General features: G+C 39.9%; 1 protein-coding gene across 2 annotated transcripts in view; it reads left to right on the top strand.

The window, feature by feature from the left end:
- The window catches only part of phlpp2 (PH domain and leucine rich repeat protein phosphatase 2), a 48,702-nt gene that overhangs the window by 3,990 nt on the left and 28,793 nt on the right, over positions 1 to 15,919 (top strand). The window contains exons 2-3 of one of the 2 annotated variants that reach the window (XM_034870658.1): positions 1,086 to 1,366; positions 6,392 to 6,525. In XM_034870658.1, coding sequence (XP_034726549.1) covers positions 1,086 to 1,366; positions 6,392 to 6,525 — 415 coding nt within the window. Of the gene's footprint in view, positions 1 to 1,082; positions 1,367 to 6,391; positions 6,526 to 15,919 lie in introns of both variants that reach the window. The other variant, XM_034870650.1, reaches the window with a different exon arrangement.

Here is a 15,919-nt window from a genome sequence, read left to right as displayed (position 1 = left end):
TGGGAGGGTTTGATGCACTACTTGAAAAGCTAAATAAAAACTTTTGTTATATATTTTGTCTTGTTTTTTAAAGTAACAATGTGCAATATTGGAAACGACATGAAGCCGCTAGTAGTCCGAACCGTTGAGACGTGAGAATAGTGCAGAAAGTGGATAATCTGTCGGTGTCCGGCTTGATTTGTTTTAAATGTCCCGTTTGTTCTGGAAACACACTCCACACTCTTGTTTGCTAAAAACGCAGTCATGAGTGACGACCAACCAGCAGTCTGCAGGTTTCCACGTCACCTTTTGGGCTCGCCTCGGCTCGCTTGGAACCTCGACTGAGGTAGTACTAAAAAAAGTCCCTGGTAGCAGGTCCCAGGGACTTTTTTTCGTAATGGAAAACCAAAAAAAGCGAGTAGACCCGAGGCGAGTCGAGTAGATACCACGCAGTGGAAAACCGCCATTATATTGTTTCAGCATGTTTCATGGTTGTCCTATTTTTAGTTTGAATACTGTTACGCCCAGCTCATTTAAGAGCACAACAAAGAAGGGAGGTCCACCCTACAACTAGTTAAATTTATAGTACATTAATTTCAGACAACTTAACTAAAGTAGACTACTGAGTGTAACATCAGTAATTAGTAGTGTATTGTGGGTGTTGGGTGCTATGGAAGTGTAAAAGTTCACCTAACCTTCATTTACATGAACAAAGGATAAATTAAACTGATTAAACCAAACAATCCCAAGTTGGGGGCCAGCAAGGTACCAGCCATAGAATCACCTAGTTTTATAGACTTTCTGATGGTGAGGCCAATCCCCCAAACGAGGTGGGAGGAGCCAGTCAATCAGGTACCACGTGAGAGAGACAGATATAAGCCAAGCAGGCAGTTACAAGACATTTTATGTTTTAGTACTGATCTAAAAAAAAGCATTCCTATTATCCAATTGATAGCTACCAACACAAGCCCACACCATTTCTGGGAGGGTCAGCAGTACATTTTGAACCAACCTCAAGCTATTTAGGCTGCCTATGGCTGTTAAACATGCTTATATGTATCTTATGCGTACTATGTGTGTTAAAATAACTCTTTCTGTGTCAGCAGCGCAACATGAAACGGAATGGGAGCCGTGGCTGTGGGACGAGAAAGACCAGATTTGGATCAAGAGAGCGAGACTGGCTGAAAGGGGACACCCAGCGGGGCTGTGTGTGTCTGTATGGGGGCACAGTGGACCCCCAGCTACCTGCCTCTGGTCCACAGGCCTCCTCCACCCCTCAGACAGACCTGCAGTTGGTGCTCTGCTCCACTAGTACCACAGTGGAGGAGCTGTGTGCTCAGAGGGATGGAAAGGGACTCTATGTTCAGCTGCATGGGGACCTAATCAGGTAAATACACACTAGTTAAGTTATCAGAATAAAGTTATAATTTATCATTTCCTGTGGGCACATATGTCCTCTGCGTTTGAGCCATTTGGCATAAAATATCCTAAACATTTAGGATGGCTGCTCAGAGACAAACTGTAGTTAGAGGCTTATTCTTCCTTGGTCAAGGGCCGTGCCAGGAGTATTTCAAATACCCATGCCCCTTTCAGAGCAACACAGTGATGTTGTTAAAACCTGTCTCAGTTACCCGAAATGGGCCAAAACATGCATCCAACAGCTGCAGTCCTTCAGTGCGAAGCGTCTCATAGCTCACAGCCTAATGTACTGTATAATCATGTACAAACATGGAAATGAAAAACAGTGAAAGAAATAAAAAATGCTTTGAAGCGTAAAAAGATGCTTTGGGTTGGAGTTACGTGAATAGTGCAAGGTAAACATAAGATGTACAGACAACTGCATAGGTCAGCTGAAGCACATTTCTTCCATCAGACACACAAAAACACAGCAGAACTAGTTAGAATAACATCTAACAAAAAATGTTTAGAAGCAATGTAAATTGCTAAATAAAGCTCCACATATCTTCCTTATTTATATGACTAGTACAGTGCCCGTTGTTGAAGATGTGCCTGTTTGGAACGAGCTGATTGCTTGGCCTGTGGTATTGCTGCTTGTAGAATGCTTTAAAACCTAATTGTAAAATTACTTACAGAAGGTCCCCAAACCACTTAATATGCAACTCCACTGTATAGCCTACTACTAACTTACAATGTAGTCTATGTCTACACTGTAAGCTGTTGTAAAGCGTTCGGCATGGCATCTGTATGTGACGTGCAGATTACCTTCCCTCCAAACACGCCCCCAAACATGGACACACATAAATACATACAGATACGTCTTGCTTTATTAGATAAATATTTTTAAAAACTGTACTGGGCTTCGGCTTTTACTTGATATCCTCGATGCCTTGTCACCTTAATTAAGCTTGACTTAACACAAAAAAGGCAAACACAGCACTGAGGACCTGCTGCAGTTACTCATCCCATACTCCCACAGCACCTCACTCAGGATACCCTCAGGGAACACGATTGTATGCCTTTCTCAGCTCCACAAGACATGTGTAGACAGAAATAGCAAATGACCCCTTGATTATCTGTGAAAGGATAAAAAGCTGTTTCACTGATCCGTGACCAGGAAGGAATCTAGGCCGTTCCTCCTTTGCTTTTCTGGGAAATGTCTGTGTGAAGAAAGAAATCGGCTATAGCTTAAATCACAGTGGCTTATAGCATATTCTATGTTAGCCTTTTTATCTGTTTAGTTTTCCATTAATGAAGCTATTGAGGGATATTGAGACAGAGCGAAATCTTAAAATCTTACAAGACATGTGGGGTACTAGCAAAAATGCATATAGGTGCCTTTTATAGTGGAGAATTGTAAATGATTGTGCTTGTAGTCTTAATGGCTGGAAAATGATGCCATGGACGTGCAGCAGATATTGTGCTAGAAACATGACGTGAGGTTATTAATCGCTGGTAGAAAATGGTGTGATCAACTAACAGCATATAAAGCAACTTCATCACATCTGTGCTGAAGGCTGTGGGCATTGCAGAGTAATGCAGGCTGGTAATAAAGGAAAGGCTTTTGGTAAGCCTGAGGATAGGCTGTGATCAGTTCACATTCCAGTAGTACAGCGAGTATGACCAGGTGGATTTAAATTTAATATTAAAGTCGTCATCATCCAAAAACAGGGTATTGGTGACTTAAGAAAACCATAATTTATGTTTATGTAAAGGTAAATTCCATTACTACGGACAGACAGCATAAAAGTAAAGACAAGTCACGGTTTGGTTAAATGCATTGAATCAAAAAGAAAAGTGCAAATGTTCGTGCAAATTTCCATGGAAATTACATCAGTAAGGACTCAATTTATGTTAGAATTTAAAGGGGCTTCTAGTTTATTAACATTTTTCTGCTTGTTGTAAATGATTTTGAAAATCTATAGATAAAGGTTCTACGTTTAATAGGATGTATTACTGTGATTGATAATAGATGTGTGTACTGTATGAACATCTAAGACCTCCAAAGCTGTTGACGGCACTGACACAAGCACCAAAGAAAGGTCTATAAGTAAGAACATGATGGTAGGGATCAAAGCTTTTTTTGTGATTTTATTTTTTTATAGCTTGCAGTGATGTGCGGCTGACAGGAAGACATGGTCTGGGGTTTTCCTGCTAAGGGACCATTGTATTTTCAGCCGGACAAATTGCCTTTTAAGATAAAGATAAATTTGTGCCAACAGTGCCAACAGGGGGAGCAATAGAAAATCAAGTGTTCTTTTTCCCAGCAACATGCTCTTCCTTCCCTAAGTGCTGGCATGACAAACGAGATATGTAACCCCCTTTGACATGTTCTTGGTATGCCCGGGGTTTCCTCCCAGTTTGTCATGCCAAGAACTCTTCCAAAGGGAGACTCTCAGACATCTCAACTGTATCCTCTAAAAGCAAGTAGCGGCTTGATACCATGGGCCTCCCAAATCACGGAGCTCCTCACTCTGAAAGAGAAATCTCATCTCTTCTGCCTGTATCTACAATCTGCAACATGAGGGCCCAGACCAATTGCAAATAAAGAGGCTTGTATGAGATGAGCTGCGACTTGCTTGTAAAGTTGACGGGAGCAGGCTGGAGCAGCGGTGCAGTGACAAAAAGCCGCTGCCAGGTCGGACAGTTTACAGTCGTTTAAAGCAGCCTTTGATTGAACAGGATGTCACAGAAAGACTCTCATCCTGTTAAGTCGGATTTATTAAAAGGATTTCAGACCGATATATCAGCTGGTACGCAGGCTCCATTTTGACCGAGTAGCTGTTAAAATGCTCAACATGCGATCTGTTGCTGATGTTAATAAGCAACAGACTGTAGACAATCTGTAATCTGAAGCAATAAAAAGTTTATTTAACCATATTGTTGACTCAATCCTGAAACAATCACCTGAGAGCCAGGTGTTTTGCACCATGCCCTGGGTCTTGCAGCCGGTGGAAAGCTGCCTGGCTTTAAAAACTGCAACCTAGTGAGGTCATAGGTACTCATGTAGCTATGACATCAGAGCAAGTTGGAATCAAGTTGGACACAAATGTAATGGTAGCTCGATCAGGCACAACCCAAATAAGTGATACAGTCCCATTATCTTGTGGGCTCAACACTGACAAGATGGATGGTAGATGCTGGGTGAAAGGCCTGCTGGACAAGGGGAAGAGTTGGAACAGATTAGGCACAGTACATTGCATATTGTAAACGTGTGCAACAGAAAACAGCTGATGTGATTTTTGACAACATTATGTTATGATTATCATGCTTTTACTTTTAGTTTATGGTGACCATATTTTGATCTCAAAAAAGGAGGACAGCTGTGTAGTTGAAGTTGTGAAGCTGCACTAACGCTTCAGCATTTTGTGTTCAATGCTGCTCCGCTGTCTGATCTGCTCCCTGTATGTGCTCCCTGTTTGATCTGCTCCCTGTCTGATCTGCTCCCTGTATGTGCTCCCTGTCTGATCTGCTCCCTGTATGTGCTCCCTGTTTGATCTGTTCCCTGTGTGTGCGTGTTGCAGAGCCGCCCACAAGGCAGCCTCTCTGGAATTATGTCATTTGTAAAAACAATCAACCGGCAAAACTAAAACTTTTCAAAGAACATCAACTCATCATCTTCATGGTTTAACGCCTTTATTAGGTAGAACTGAAAATAGAAAATGCATTTGGTGTCATAAAAGGGGATGGCTCAGACTTTCAGGGAATACAAGTCTAAGTAATGATAGGCTGTTCAAGAGATGAGTGAGCATGAGTAATCCCCAGGGCTTTGTTTGGACTATTTCCAGCTGATTAGCAAAAAGCTTTTGAAAGCTGGTGAAGGCTATGTGATGATGGGGGGCTATTTTAATTCCAAAGGCCAAACGAACTTTATCAGAATGCATATTATCCTGGATCCATGAAATAAAAAACTACAATCTGTCTGCCTCAATGGGAATTTAACGTAAGCGTGTGTATACGTGTGTCCCCTGTATTTTAAGGAATAAAATGTATTTATGCACGATACATTATTCATTCTGAAAGAAAATTGGTGTCCTTAAATGTTGGATTTTTCCTAATTTTTGTAATTAAGGCATTAAGATCAATTTCCAAAAGATTATTTTTTATTCCTCTTTTTAGTCAACTTTAGCATGGGTGTGTAAACTTGAGCACAACTGATTGCGAAAGGCTACTGGATTTCAGGGTTGACATTCATCCTGTTGGGGATCAGCAGTAAGAGTCCTTATTGAACTGAACAAAATTCAAAGATTTTCTCACCTTGCTGTCATTAAATAGAAGTGCAAAAATATACGTAACCTATGCAATAATGTTTCCATGCTTTTAAATTCTTGTTCATATATTTTGACTGGTATGAATGTGAACAAGTGTATATTAGAATGTATGTAGAGTATTTATTTGTGTAATACTATAAGTACTTTTATATTCAGGTTACATATTTCTCTGGGTTTGAACATTGTTTGAAACATTTGGATAATGTAAGTACACAAATCTGTTCCCACACAATCTGAAGTTCTGTCAAACTTTTTTCTTTTAACAACACTTCATCAAACATCAAAAACTGCATTTATCTACCACAGGAAACTCTGTTCAGTGCCCGGCAGTGGTGCTTTCAGCTTGGCCATGTCATCTGCCATTGAAGCTTTTAAAATTTGTAGTGCTGTATATTACTATTTGATGTGCTACGTATTTACACCTTTAAAATCTTTGCGTCCTGAACAATAAAGAGTTTTTCCTTGGGAGTTGGACTCTCTCTGGACTCTTCTGCAATCCCATGTAGAAAAAAAAAGAAAAAAAGAAAACTGTGCTGTTTTTACCAGAGATAAAGAAACAGTCCACCTCCAGTTTGATGTTAATGCTTCAGTGTATGTGTCCCCCATACTGAGAAAAATGAACTGGTGTAACTAATTTTTGGCTGGCATTGTTACACCATCTTTCTTTTTCTTTTGGGCTGTAGGAGGCTGGACACCTCTGAGCGTCCGCTCCAGATGCTGTATAACTACCTGGCAGCTATGGGCTACACAGAGCCTATACGAGTGCAGCAAGAAGCAGCCAACTCAGACCTCAGCTGTTTGATTCGTTTCTACAGTGGTGAGTAGTGACCCACAGGGGCCATCATCCCTAATCTTTGCTATCTGCTGCTGCTCAGTGGGATTTGGCAGGAGGAAAACGGACCTGAAGGCCTAACAACAGGCTACAGCAGGTCAAATGTTCCAAAACGTTTTTTTCATCCTCTTGGTCTTGATCTTGTGTCTGTGTGTGTGTACATGAAAGTGTGTGCCTTTAGCAAGGACAAAGTTGTTGGTTGAAGATCTCTGAGAGTGATTCCTTTCTAAAGCTGTCTCTACAATCCAATATAGCCAGGCATAACACAAACACTCCCATCACAGCCTCATGATAAGTTAGTGTCCATCCTTCAGCCTGTGGTGATTCTCCATCCCCATTTCATCTGCTGCTGTCAACAAGCGTCCATGACCCCAGGACTGTAGTGACTAAGTATCTCTGTGTCAGTGTGACATATTAATCCATTGACAGAATAGATGTGACTCTTTGGAGAAATTTTTTATACCTGCATATGTCATGTTAATACAGCTTACATAAACCTGCGGGCATCTCTAGGTCTCCCCTGTTTGAGTCTGTGCATTGGTCTAATGATACTCTTACAGTAGCAGCAATTAAGGGGTATGCCATTAAGGGTAAATGGTGAACAATGTTCTGTAATGAATTTCCACTTGATAAACCGACTGATGTTCCTGCTGAGTCAGTGGAACTCCTATGTTTAGGGTTTGAATTGCTCACATGCTGCTGTGCCAGAGAAACAGGAAGGCTGAGCAAACATCATCTAAAGGGTTCACACTCCCACATTAAGTACACAATTCTCCCTACATTGAAATGCAGTGCTGTCACACTGTGCTGTCACACTGAATAAGAACGTCACAAACATGTTATATATGATATATGATATCATTGACATTTTTTATGCTCAGTTTCAGCTTAACATTTGAATCCTAGACTTTTGTGTAGTATACATGTGTGTATATATATCATGGCAACCTTGCTTGATAATAATCACTCAGAACAAAATTTGGGTTATAATCAGCAGTGTTATGTTTTTCTGTCTTGAACTAGGCTTTTTGAATGAATACAAATGTCTGTTTCTATCTGTCTTGTAATACAACTGATGTTCATTTGTTTAGCTGTCAAATCTTAAACTCACTGTAGTCTTATTCTTAGTCCCTATGTGTCCAGTGAAAGCTTAACTGTTGTTTGTCCCTTGCCAACATGAAAACTGGTCTGATCTTGGCTACTATCAGTAGTCAGGCCACATGGTCAGAGTCTAGCCAGGCCTCTTCGAGACTTCCTGCATCCTTTGTCAACTCATGGGAAAAGAGAACCAGTAACCAGGCATGACTGGTACTTGGCACTTTTGATGCACCGCCAAGGCTGAGAGCACAACTTCATTTGGCCATTAGCTGACCTAACTGTAGAAGTGGGGAGGTAGCATAGATTATTAATATTAATGAACAGAGCATTTGTGACGTCACCCATTTGTTTGTGCAGATCTGCTATGAGTTGCCTAGATTGCCGTTAACGGGCGCAACTATACTGGTTGCGGATGTGACGATTTTAGACAAGAGGGAGAAGTGAGCAAGGAGCCACATTACATGAAACACTTTTCACTGGCAAACACCCCCTGCTTTATCGATGATTTTAAAACCGACAAGACCATAATTCAAAAAATGAATTTTATTCTGTGTTGCAGAAGACTTAAAACAAACGATTGAGACCATAAAGTCATTATGAAAATGTTTACTGAGGTAATAAATCAAGTGAGAAGTGGGTCACTTTCTCATAGACTTCTAAAGAAACAGACCTCCTTTTGCAACCGCAGGTGTCGTTCCCTGCCGGAATCCAGATAACGGATGCCTTGTCCATCAATATTAACTACTATATTATATTAAATTAAAATTAATCTGTGGGAGGTAGTGAGAAGTAACTGTTTTGGAGTATAATTTTTAGGAGCTCTCCAGTCATACACCTTCACCAGTAGACCTCACTTTTTGGCTGACTCAAGGTAAACTTGTTTTTTCTTTCCCATCCACAGTGTGTGCACACTGCACAGTGTTGTAGGTGGGCTGTGATACATTGCTGAAACACACAACAACCTTGTTCTGAGATCCCTCTCCCAGGTGCTTGCTCTTTCACAGCTGTTGTCAGGGGTAATGATCTGATTAAGCAGATGAGGGAAACCATGGTCCATCAAAGACTACAGCTGCTACAGAACCACCTGATGTGGTGTACTGCATGTGTCAGCTCTGCATTCAATAGCCTTAGAGAGTCTGAAAGCAGTTGTAAAAATAACAAAAAACAACAACAATGGTAAAAAACCTCAGGGATTGCAAGTTGATTAAAGGGTAAATAGCCATGCAGTTGGTTGTGTGTGTATTAAGATTTCAAAAATTTCTGTCACCACCCTAGTTCAATGGGTTTTGTTTATGGTGCTCAATGCATTTTTTCTGCAAAAAATGTCATGGTTACTCTAATTAGTTTGTATAATTCACAGACAACATTGGTCTTCACTGGGTTTTCTTCTGCCAAAGAAATGCTCCCAAAACAGTTGATAATTGGTTTTTGCAATTGAGTTGTGAACTGACCCTGTAACAATATTGCAAAGTATAAGAAAAAACGTAGTTTTGCAATGATATGTTTGGATCTTTCTCCCATCATTTTTCCTTATGATATATAAGTTAGGTTTACTGCTTCAGATCTCTACAAATCATTGAAATGAATAGGTCTGACGAGGGAATTTGGTCTTCTGTTAAAGCTCTTGGCTCATATACATTTAACCAAAGGCACATGGTTACATGTAGACATTGGTCTGTTATAACATTTCGGTAGTCGCCATGCAAATAGAAGGGCGTGCTTTTATTTTATATGTAGGTGTGCACATTTGCTCATTGGCATGTGTATTTGTCTGCTTATGGCCTTATTTTCATTCAAGCCACTAATGTGATTCAAAGTGCATTCTAGCAGGAAATGTTTTAAATTTCACCCTATTACCATCCTCTTATTTGTTCAGGAAACTCTTCTCAAACCTTCTTCCCCCTCTACACACCCACACACACACCCTCCTGCTGTGGTGCACAGATGAGATGAAAACAAACATGGACAGGGGAGTAAACATTTTTAAATGCTGACTTTAAAAAAATCCTAGTGAAAACAACTACAAAGACCTGAGGGCCTGTGGCTCTCTGTGACGGCACTTGCAGCTGCAGCACAGACAAGGCCCACTGTAAGCTCCACTGAGCCCTGTTCCACCTCTGCCTGGGTGATCTCTGTCTTACATCTTTGAGCTTAGTCACCTGAAGCTGCTGTACCCAGTTCATGTCCGGTTCAGTGTCGGAGCAGAAGGAAATAAGTCATCTGCAAACAGTGTAAACCCTGTCAACCAAGTTATAGTTAACCAAAACTAAAAGAAAATTAGTAATGAAGAATATTTAACTAAAACATTCAAGCCAGACTAAAACTATAATGAAACTATATTACCTTGTTATAAATCTGATAAAAATGAAATAAAATGAACATAAATCCTTTCAGTTTTAGTTTTTAGCTTTAATATTTCACAACTAATAAGGAAGACAGCATGAGTTTCTGTTGACTCTCATATCGTTGAACTACTGAAATGAAACAGACTTCTATTCCAGGAGATGATGCTGTGCATCAATTGCTTCACATTGGACACTAAAGCAGCGCCAACATTAAACATCACGGCCATTCCTATACAGTTCTCCAAACGTGTATTTTGAATGTATATGTTTCTACAGACTTCTGAGACATTATACCTGGTCCTTACAAAAACAAACTTATATTACTGTTAAACCAAATATATAAAAACTAAACTCTTTTGAAAATCTGAAACTAAACTAAAACTAGTAAACACACTCTGAAAACTAACTTAAACTCAACTAAAATGAAATTGAAAAGTCAAAACTAAAAACTAATTGAAAATTATAATAAAAAATTATAATTTATTATAATAAACTTGGTGTGAACTCAGCTAATAAGTTATTGATTTGGCTAGTGCTGATTTACTAATGGAAATTATACCTAAATGAAGACTAAAGACTAAACTGAGATGACATTGATGGAGAACCAGTGTCTGAAACGCTGAGGCCCAATGGTTTATCACTGAGTCATCATAATCATGTCTTGGAGGAACAGAAAGGCTCAAACCACACTGGAAAACCTAGCACAAGGTTGCTTCTTCATATTATGGTATATACGCAGAAATAATTGCTTTACAGAGAAAAAAAAGTGGAGAAGCACTCAGACTATGATTTAAGAGAAAAATGAAACTCAGAACCAGGTTCCCACAGACTTGCCCTGAGCAAAAGAGGTCCGCAGAGAGCAAGCTCTCGGTGGTTTCCTAGCAGCTTCTCGTAACATGCTGTTTTTATGATGGATCTCCGTTTCTACTGTGGATTTCCTCTTTCTTACTTGAAAACTGTAGACTGTCTTTCATCCAAGACTCGTAGCCAGCTTTCAATTCAGATGGCTTACTGCTGCTGAAACATATCCAACCTTTGGATGGTCTGTTTTAATGTCATCTGCATTCAAAAGCAGTATTGAGTTGTGTTTCTTCCATCTGTGTTCTTCACAGTTTGGGCTGGCTTTATTTGATATCAGAGTTGAATTTCTTGCACAAATTTTATAAATAGAGGTAAACACAGACCACCAAGAGGAGGCATCTGGGTGGTGGGTTGAATCTGAATTTACTGCCAAAAAGAGCTTGCTGTTCTGAGTCAAATCAGACTGTGTTTCCGCCTCCACTGACCCCCTACTGCATGCTAACACAATCTATGCGATCTTGAGCAAGACAAAAAAGCTCTGGGATACAGGGAGTATTGTGTTGAACTGAGGCCTCAACAGTTCTATTGAAATCTTGTGGTTCAGTATCAAAAGCATACTGTATAAACACCTTCCACAACAAGCTCAGGAGTAACAGACTACAAATTGGCACAATGACTTTTGTCTTTAAAATATAAAGTATGGTCACTTTAGCAGTTTTTTGGTAAATTTAGTTTTCCTTAACCCTCCTAAAATGATGGAGCATTTCAATGATGGAGCATTGTATTTTGCAATGTTCATTTAGTCTTAAAGTCTTAAAGATGTTTACAAGAGAGTAGTTACACTGATTATAGTCAGAGTGTTGCCGGATACTTGGTGAACCTGCTATATGATATAATCTATGCTGTCATCCAGTTAATCAACAGCTGTTCTGAATCACACATCCCTACTCTTCTTTATCTTTCAAATTCGGGCTGCAACTAACAATTCTTTTCATAATCAGTTGATCATTCCATTGTTCGGTCTATAAAACATCAGGAAACAGACAGTGTGAATGTTCATCGCAATTTCCTATACTGTAGCCCAACGTAATGCAACAAATGTCTTGTTTTTTTGGCCAACAGTCAAAAAGCAAAGAGATGCAGTTTAGAGATCATTTTGGAATTCTAATATTTTAGAAACTGGAATCATTAAATGTTTGGCATTTGTGCTTGAAAAACAACCTAAACAATAAAGTCATTTTAAAAATAGTTCCTAGCAGTAGTGTTTTGTGTCAATCAGCTTATTGAATAATGTATTAATTTTCCCTATTCTTCAAGAATACATGTATCATTATTAATGTAGCAGTTCATACCAAGAGATATGAAGGCAAGCAGTTACTCCCATTTTAATGTTCTGTAAGGAGCTTTTTGATAAATGGCTTCAGTTTTACTACTTTTTTTTCTAGTCCTCTACTCTGTTCGAGTTCTTCAATTCACTTGTGCTCTTATTTTTGATCCCCCAATCACATCCTATCTTACACCTTTCATTTCCCTCTCAGTTCCCTTTTTCTACTTTCTTTCTGTCAACTCTCTATTCCCTCCTATCCCTCTTCTCATTTCTTTTTCTCTCCATTTTTATTCTTCAGTGACAAGAGAGCAGAATATGACCTGTCACGACCTCGCCGCTCATCTGGCATGCCATGGGAAGTGAGATATCACTAAGTTTGCTGGCGAGTGAAGGCCATAGCAACACTTGAGATGAACAGAGGAGAGATAAGAAGTCAAACAGTTGACTCTCTGATCTGTCATTTGTCACACTGCCCCTGTGGTTTGGCAGCCTCTCCAGGGAGGCCGCTTGACACATTAATGATTAGTTTAGTGGAGGCAGCACGGCCTCTCCGTGGCCTTGCTCCTACGGACTCCCTTAGCTTGGACAAAAACCATCCTGTGATAGAAAACAGTGTTACACGATGTCTACGACTATGTCACCAAACCCCTCTGGAGCCACTCAACATTATTCGTCATCAGTGGGATGGGATTGATTTGGCCGATTTTACACAGAGCAGCCAGAGGTTGCTGGAGACGGTGTGAAGGTTTACAAACCCAGGTTGGACTTTGATTTTGTGAACAACCTGTTTCCCTAGCAACTAATAGCCCAATAGACCTTGACGGATAGCATGTGTGCTTGTATTAGAAGTTGTCTCTTTATGGTGGGGACATTTGATATTGTGTAAGGCCAATAGTTTTCAGATGGATGGTTGTAATGATATGGACGTGCATGAGTGTATGCTCACACCGTGTATTGCTGTATGCATATTATGTGTGTAATTGTTACCCACAGCTCCAGCAGACAGCTTATTAAATTAAGGTATTATTTTACTTGTTAAAAATGTTGTTGTAAAAATCTAAACATTCCTACATTGGAGGAGGGAGAACAAACACTGTCGCTTTATGAATGGCTCAGACGAATAGTTGCCGATTCATGTTCTGTTGATCGATTTAGCAAAAGGTGCTTCTACTCTAGTTATGAGTTTGTCGTGCTGTATAGTTGTAATCACACAGGAGCACAAATAATTGTCTTTGTTAGATGACCAGTGTCATACAAATCCAGAAAGGCTTTAGAATAACAAGTTCTTTAGGATGGACTATGGTACATGATTATAGTTTTTAAATTAAGACATTACTTGTGATAAAATGCAAGGTCACTTTGGAAATCTTAAACAAAACAACCTTTCACTGGGGCTTGGGGTTGTTTAAGAATTATTTTCCTGCGATATGTAGTGTTCAGAGCATTGACCAGACTGTTTGTTAGCATCCTGCAGGTAGGGCTCTTCAGAGTGTAGCCCCCTGACAGCATAACAAAGCAAAGTGTGCTTGTTTCTGGTGAAGCAAGTGATAGTGCCTTGTCAACGTGCGTCTGTTCCTAGAGTGTGCGTGATGACAAGCTTATTGCTGTGTGCACAGCAGTGGGCGAGTGTTTAGCTTAATTACTTGTTTTGATGAATATGTTATTACTTACTCTGCTGTCAGCTGGATTCTGTAAACCATTGTTGTTAAGTGAAATACTATTACAAATACTCTAATGAGGAATGTGATGCCATTTTTTTAGTATTTAACATACAGAGAAGGGATTTTTGTGGATTCTTTGCATGGATTCAGGCGTCAGCTCATGATAGTAATTCCTTGTCTTCTTACAGTGATACACAGGAAAAGGTAATGACACCAAAATAATGCTTGTTTCTGATTGTCCAGTAGTACTGGGTAATGTGTTGATACTAGTGCCATAACAACACAATACCTGAGTGTTAGTACCAATAACAAAATGTTTTTTTGATACCAATCTTGGAGGAATATAAACAAAACTCTTTTTTTCATTAAACTAAGCTTCTAAAATGTTAAATGAGTTAAATGGTTTAAACACAAGCAGCCATGCAAAAAACTTTCTTTAATACAATACAGTCTAAACCTAGGATTTAAATTCAGTGTCTTGTCAAAGTCCAGGTGTTTTCCCCCTTTCACATACAACCCATCTCTGACCCTGTGATGGTTAGTGTCTCTAATTGTCTCATTGAGTGAGGGGACACCCAAGGATTACAAAGTCACTGCTATTGATCTGCCAGGCAGTCAATTTGTTGTCAGAAACACTTGGCTTGTTCATTATCAGTTTCCCTGGCAAAGAAAAACACCAGCAGCCTTTCATTTCATTTGAATGACCTTGTGAAGTGAATTTGAGCGAGTCAGACAGAACGAGGGAGAGATCGCAGATTGCCAATGAGAGCCTCTGATTGGGAGGCAGCACAAGTTGGTTTGAGGAAAAATGTAACCACAGAGGACAAGAGGCTGAAGCAGTGTCTCCTCTGTGCTTATTTGACCTGTCATTAACCTGAGTGTACTTGAAGCCTGGCAGAGACAACAGCACTGCTGTCTGATGTGTCCTTCAGAACTGGCTAGCTAAAGCTGCCTGCTGTGCAAGTTGGCACAATTTAATTGAAAAGAGGGAAATTGAAAATGACAAAAGCCTGACTCATTCATCAATATGACTGATGCTTCTGCTGGGTCAGGACAGCAAAAGAGGAAGAGAAAAGAGGAAGGGATAGCTAGAGACATAGGACACATTGACAATTTACCTGCACCTTAGCCCTAATCTGTTTACTGGTGTGTTGATTTCACTGTTCCAACATTGATCTTTAAAGAGAGGGAGGATTAATTATATGAAGGAGGAAAAAGAGAAGAGCTTGAATCCTTGATTGCAAGGATAAATTGAGGTATCCTGAACTTGGCCCGTAGCTGCATTTGTTTTATTTAGATGCTATGGCTTAGAGTAATTTTTGGCCTAAAACTGACATCTACCTATTCCCACATATTCACGACCCAACCTGACTAAACCTGAATGGTACTGCCAAACTAGACCTAAACCCAACTCTGGATCCAAAGCTAAATTTTTGCTTCCTGACTGTTTTTTCCAACTCTCACTGATCATTGTGTGTCCACTTACAACACATGACAAACATAACCCAGAGAAAGAGATAAAATCCCTAGTATGTTGGAATTTAAAGAGCACCTTTTTGTGCTTTTCTTGAAATAATGAGGTAAATGAGTTTGGACGTAAGCCCTGCAGGCAGCTTGGGTTAACTCTGCCTAGCTCTGAACGCTCGGATCTTATTGGGTCTCAGTGGGCTCTTTGAGTTTCCTGTCTTGCCCCCCTCCTGGAGGGGGGCGCAACAGTGGAGGAACCTAAACCCTTATTTCAGAGGAGCTGCAGAAAGTGCACAGAAGACAGGAAGAATTTCACGACAAGCTACATCATTTAGTGTGCTGGGAATCATGTCAGGCTGCTCTATAGGATTCCTGAGTCAAAAACTAAGAACAGAAAAGTAGTATAAAAGGTGTTCTTTAAAAAAAAAACGTTCCCAACTAGGTATGGGATTTTGCATTGGGTCCAGTCGCAAAAGAACTCTCCTACTTCTATTAATGTATTATTTAATGGAGTTTAATGGAGAAATTGTACTCGCTCTTACTCTACATAAGATAAAACTTATGATTGTGTGGTAAGATCTAATCAGATGCACAGTATATTAGATAATAGGGCAGTGTCCATCTGAAGTGCTGATGTAAGATCTGTTCCTCGAATTACAATACTAAGCCAAGAAGTTGAC

Source organism: Etheostoma cragini, chromosome 1 (genome assembly GCF_013103735.1).
Source record: "Etheostoma cragini isolate CJK2018 chromosome 1, CSU_Ecrag_1.0, whole genome shotgun sequence".
Classification (NCBI taxonomy): Eukaryota; Metazoa; Chordata; class Actinopteri; order Perciformes; family Percidae; genus Etheostoma; species Etheostoma cragini.
This window is presented reverse-complemented; position numbering and strand designations above follow the sequence as displayed.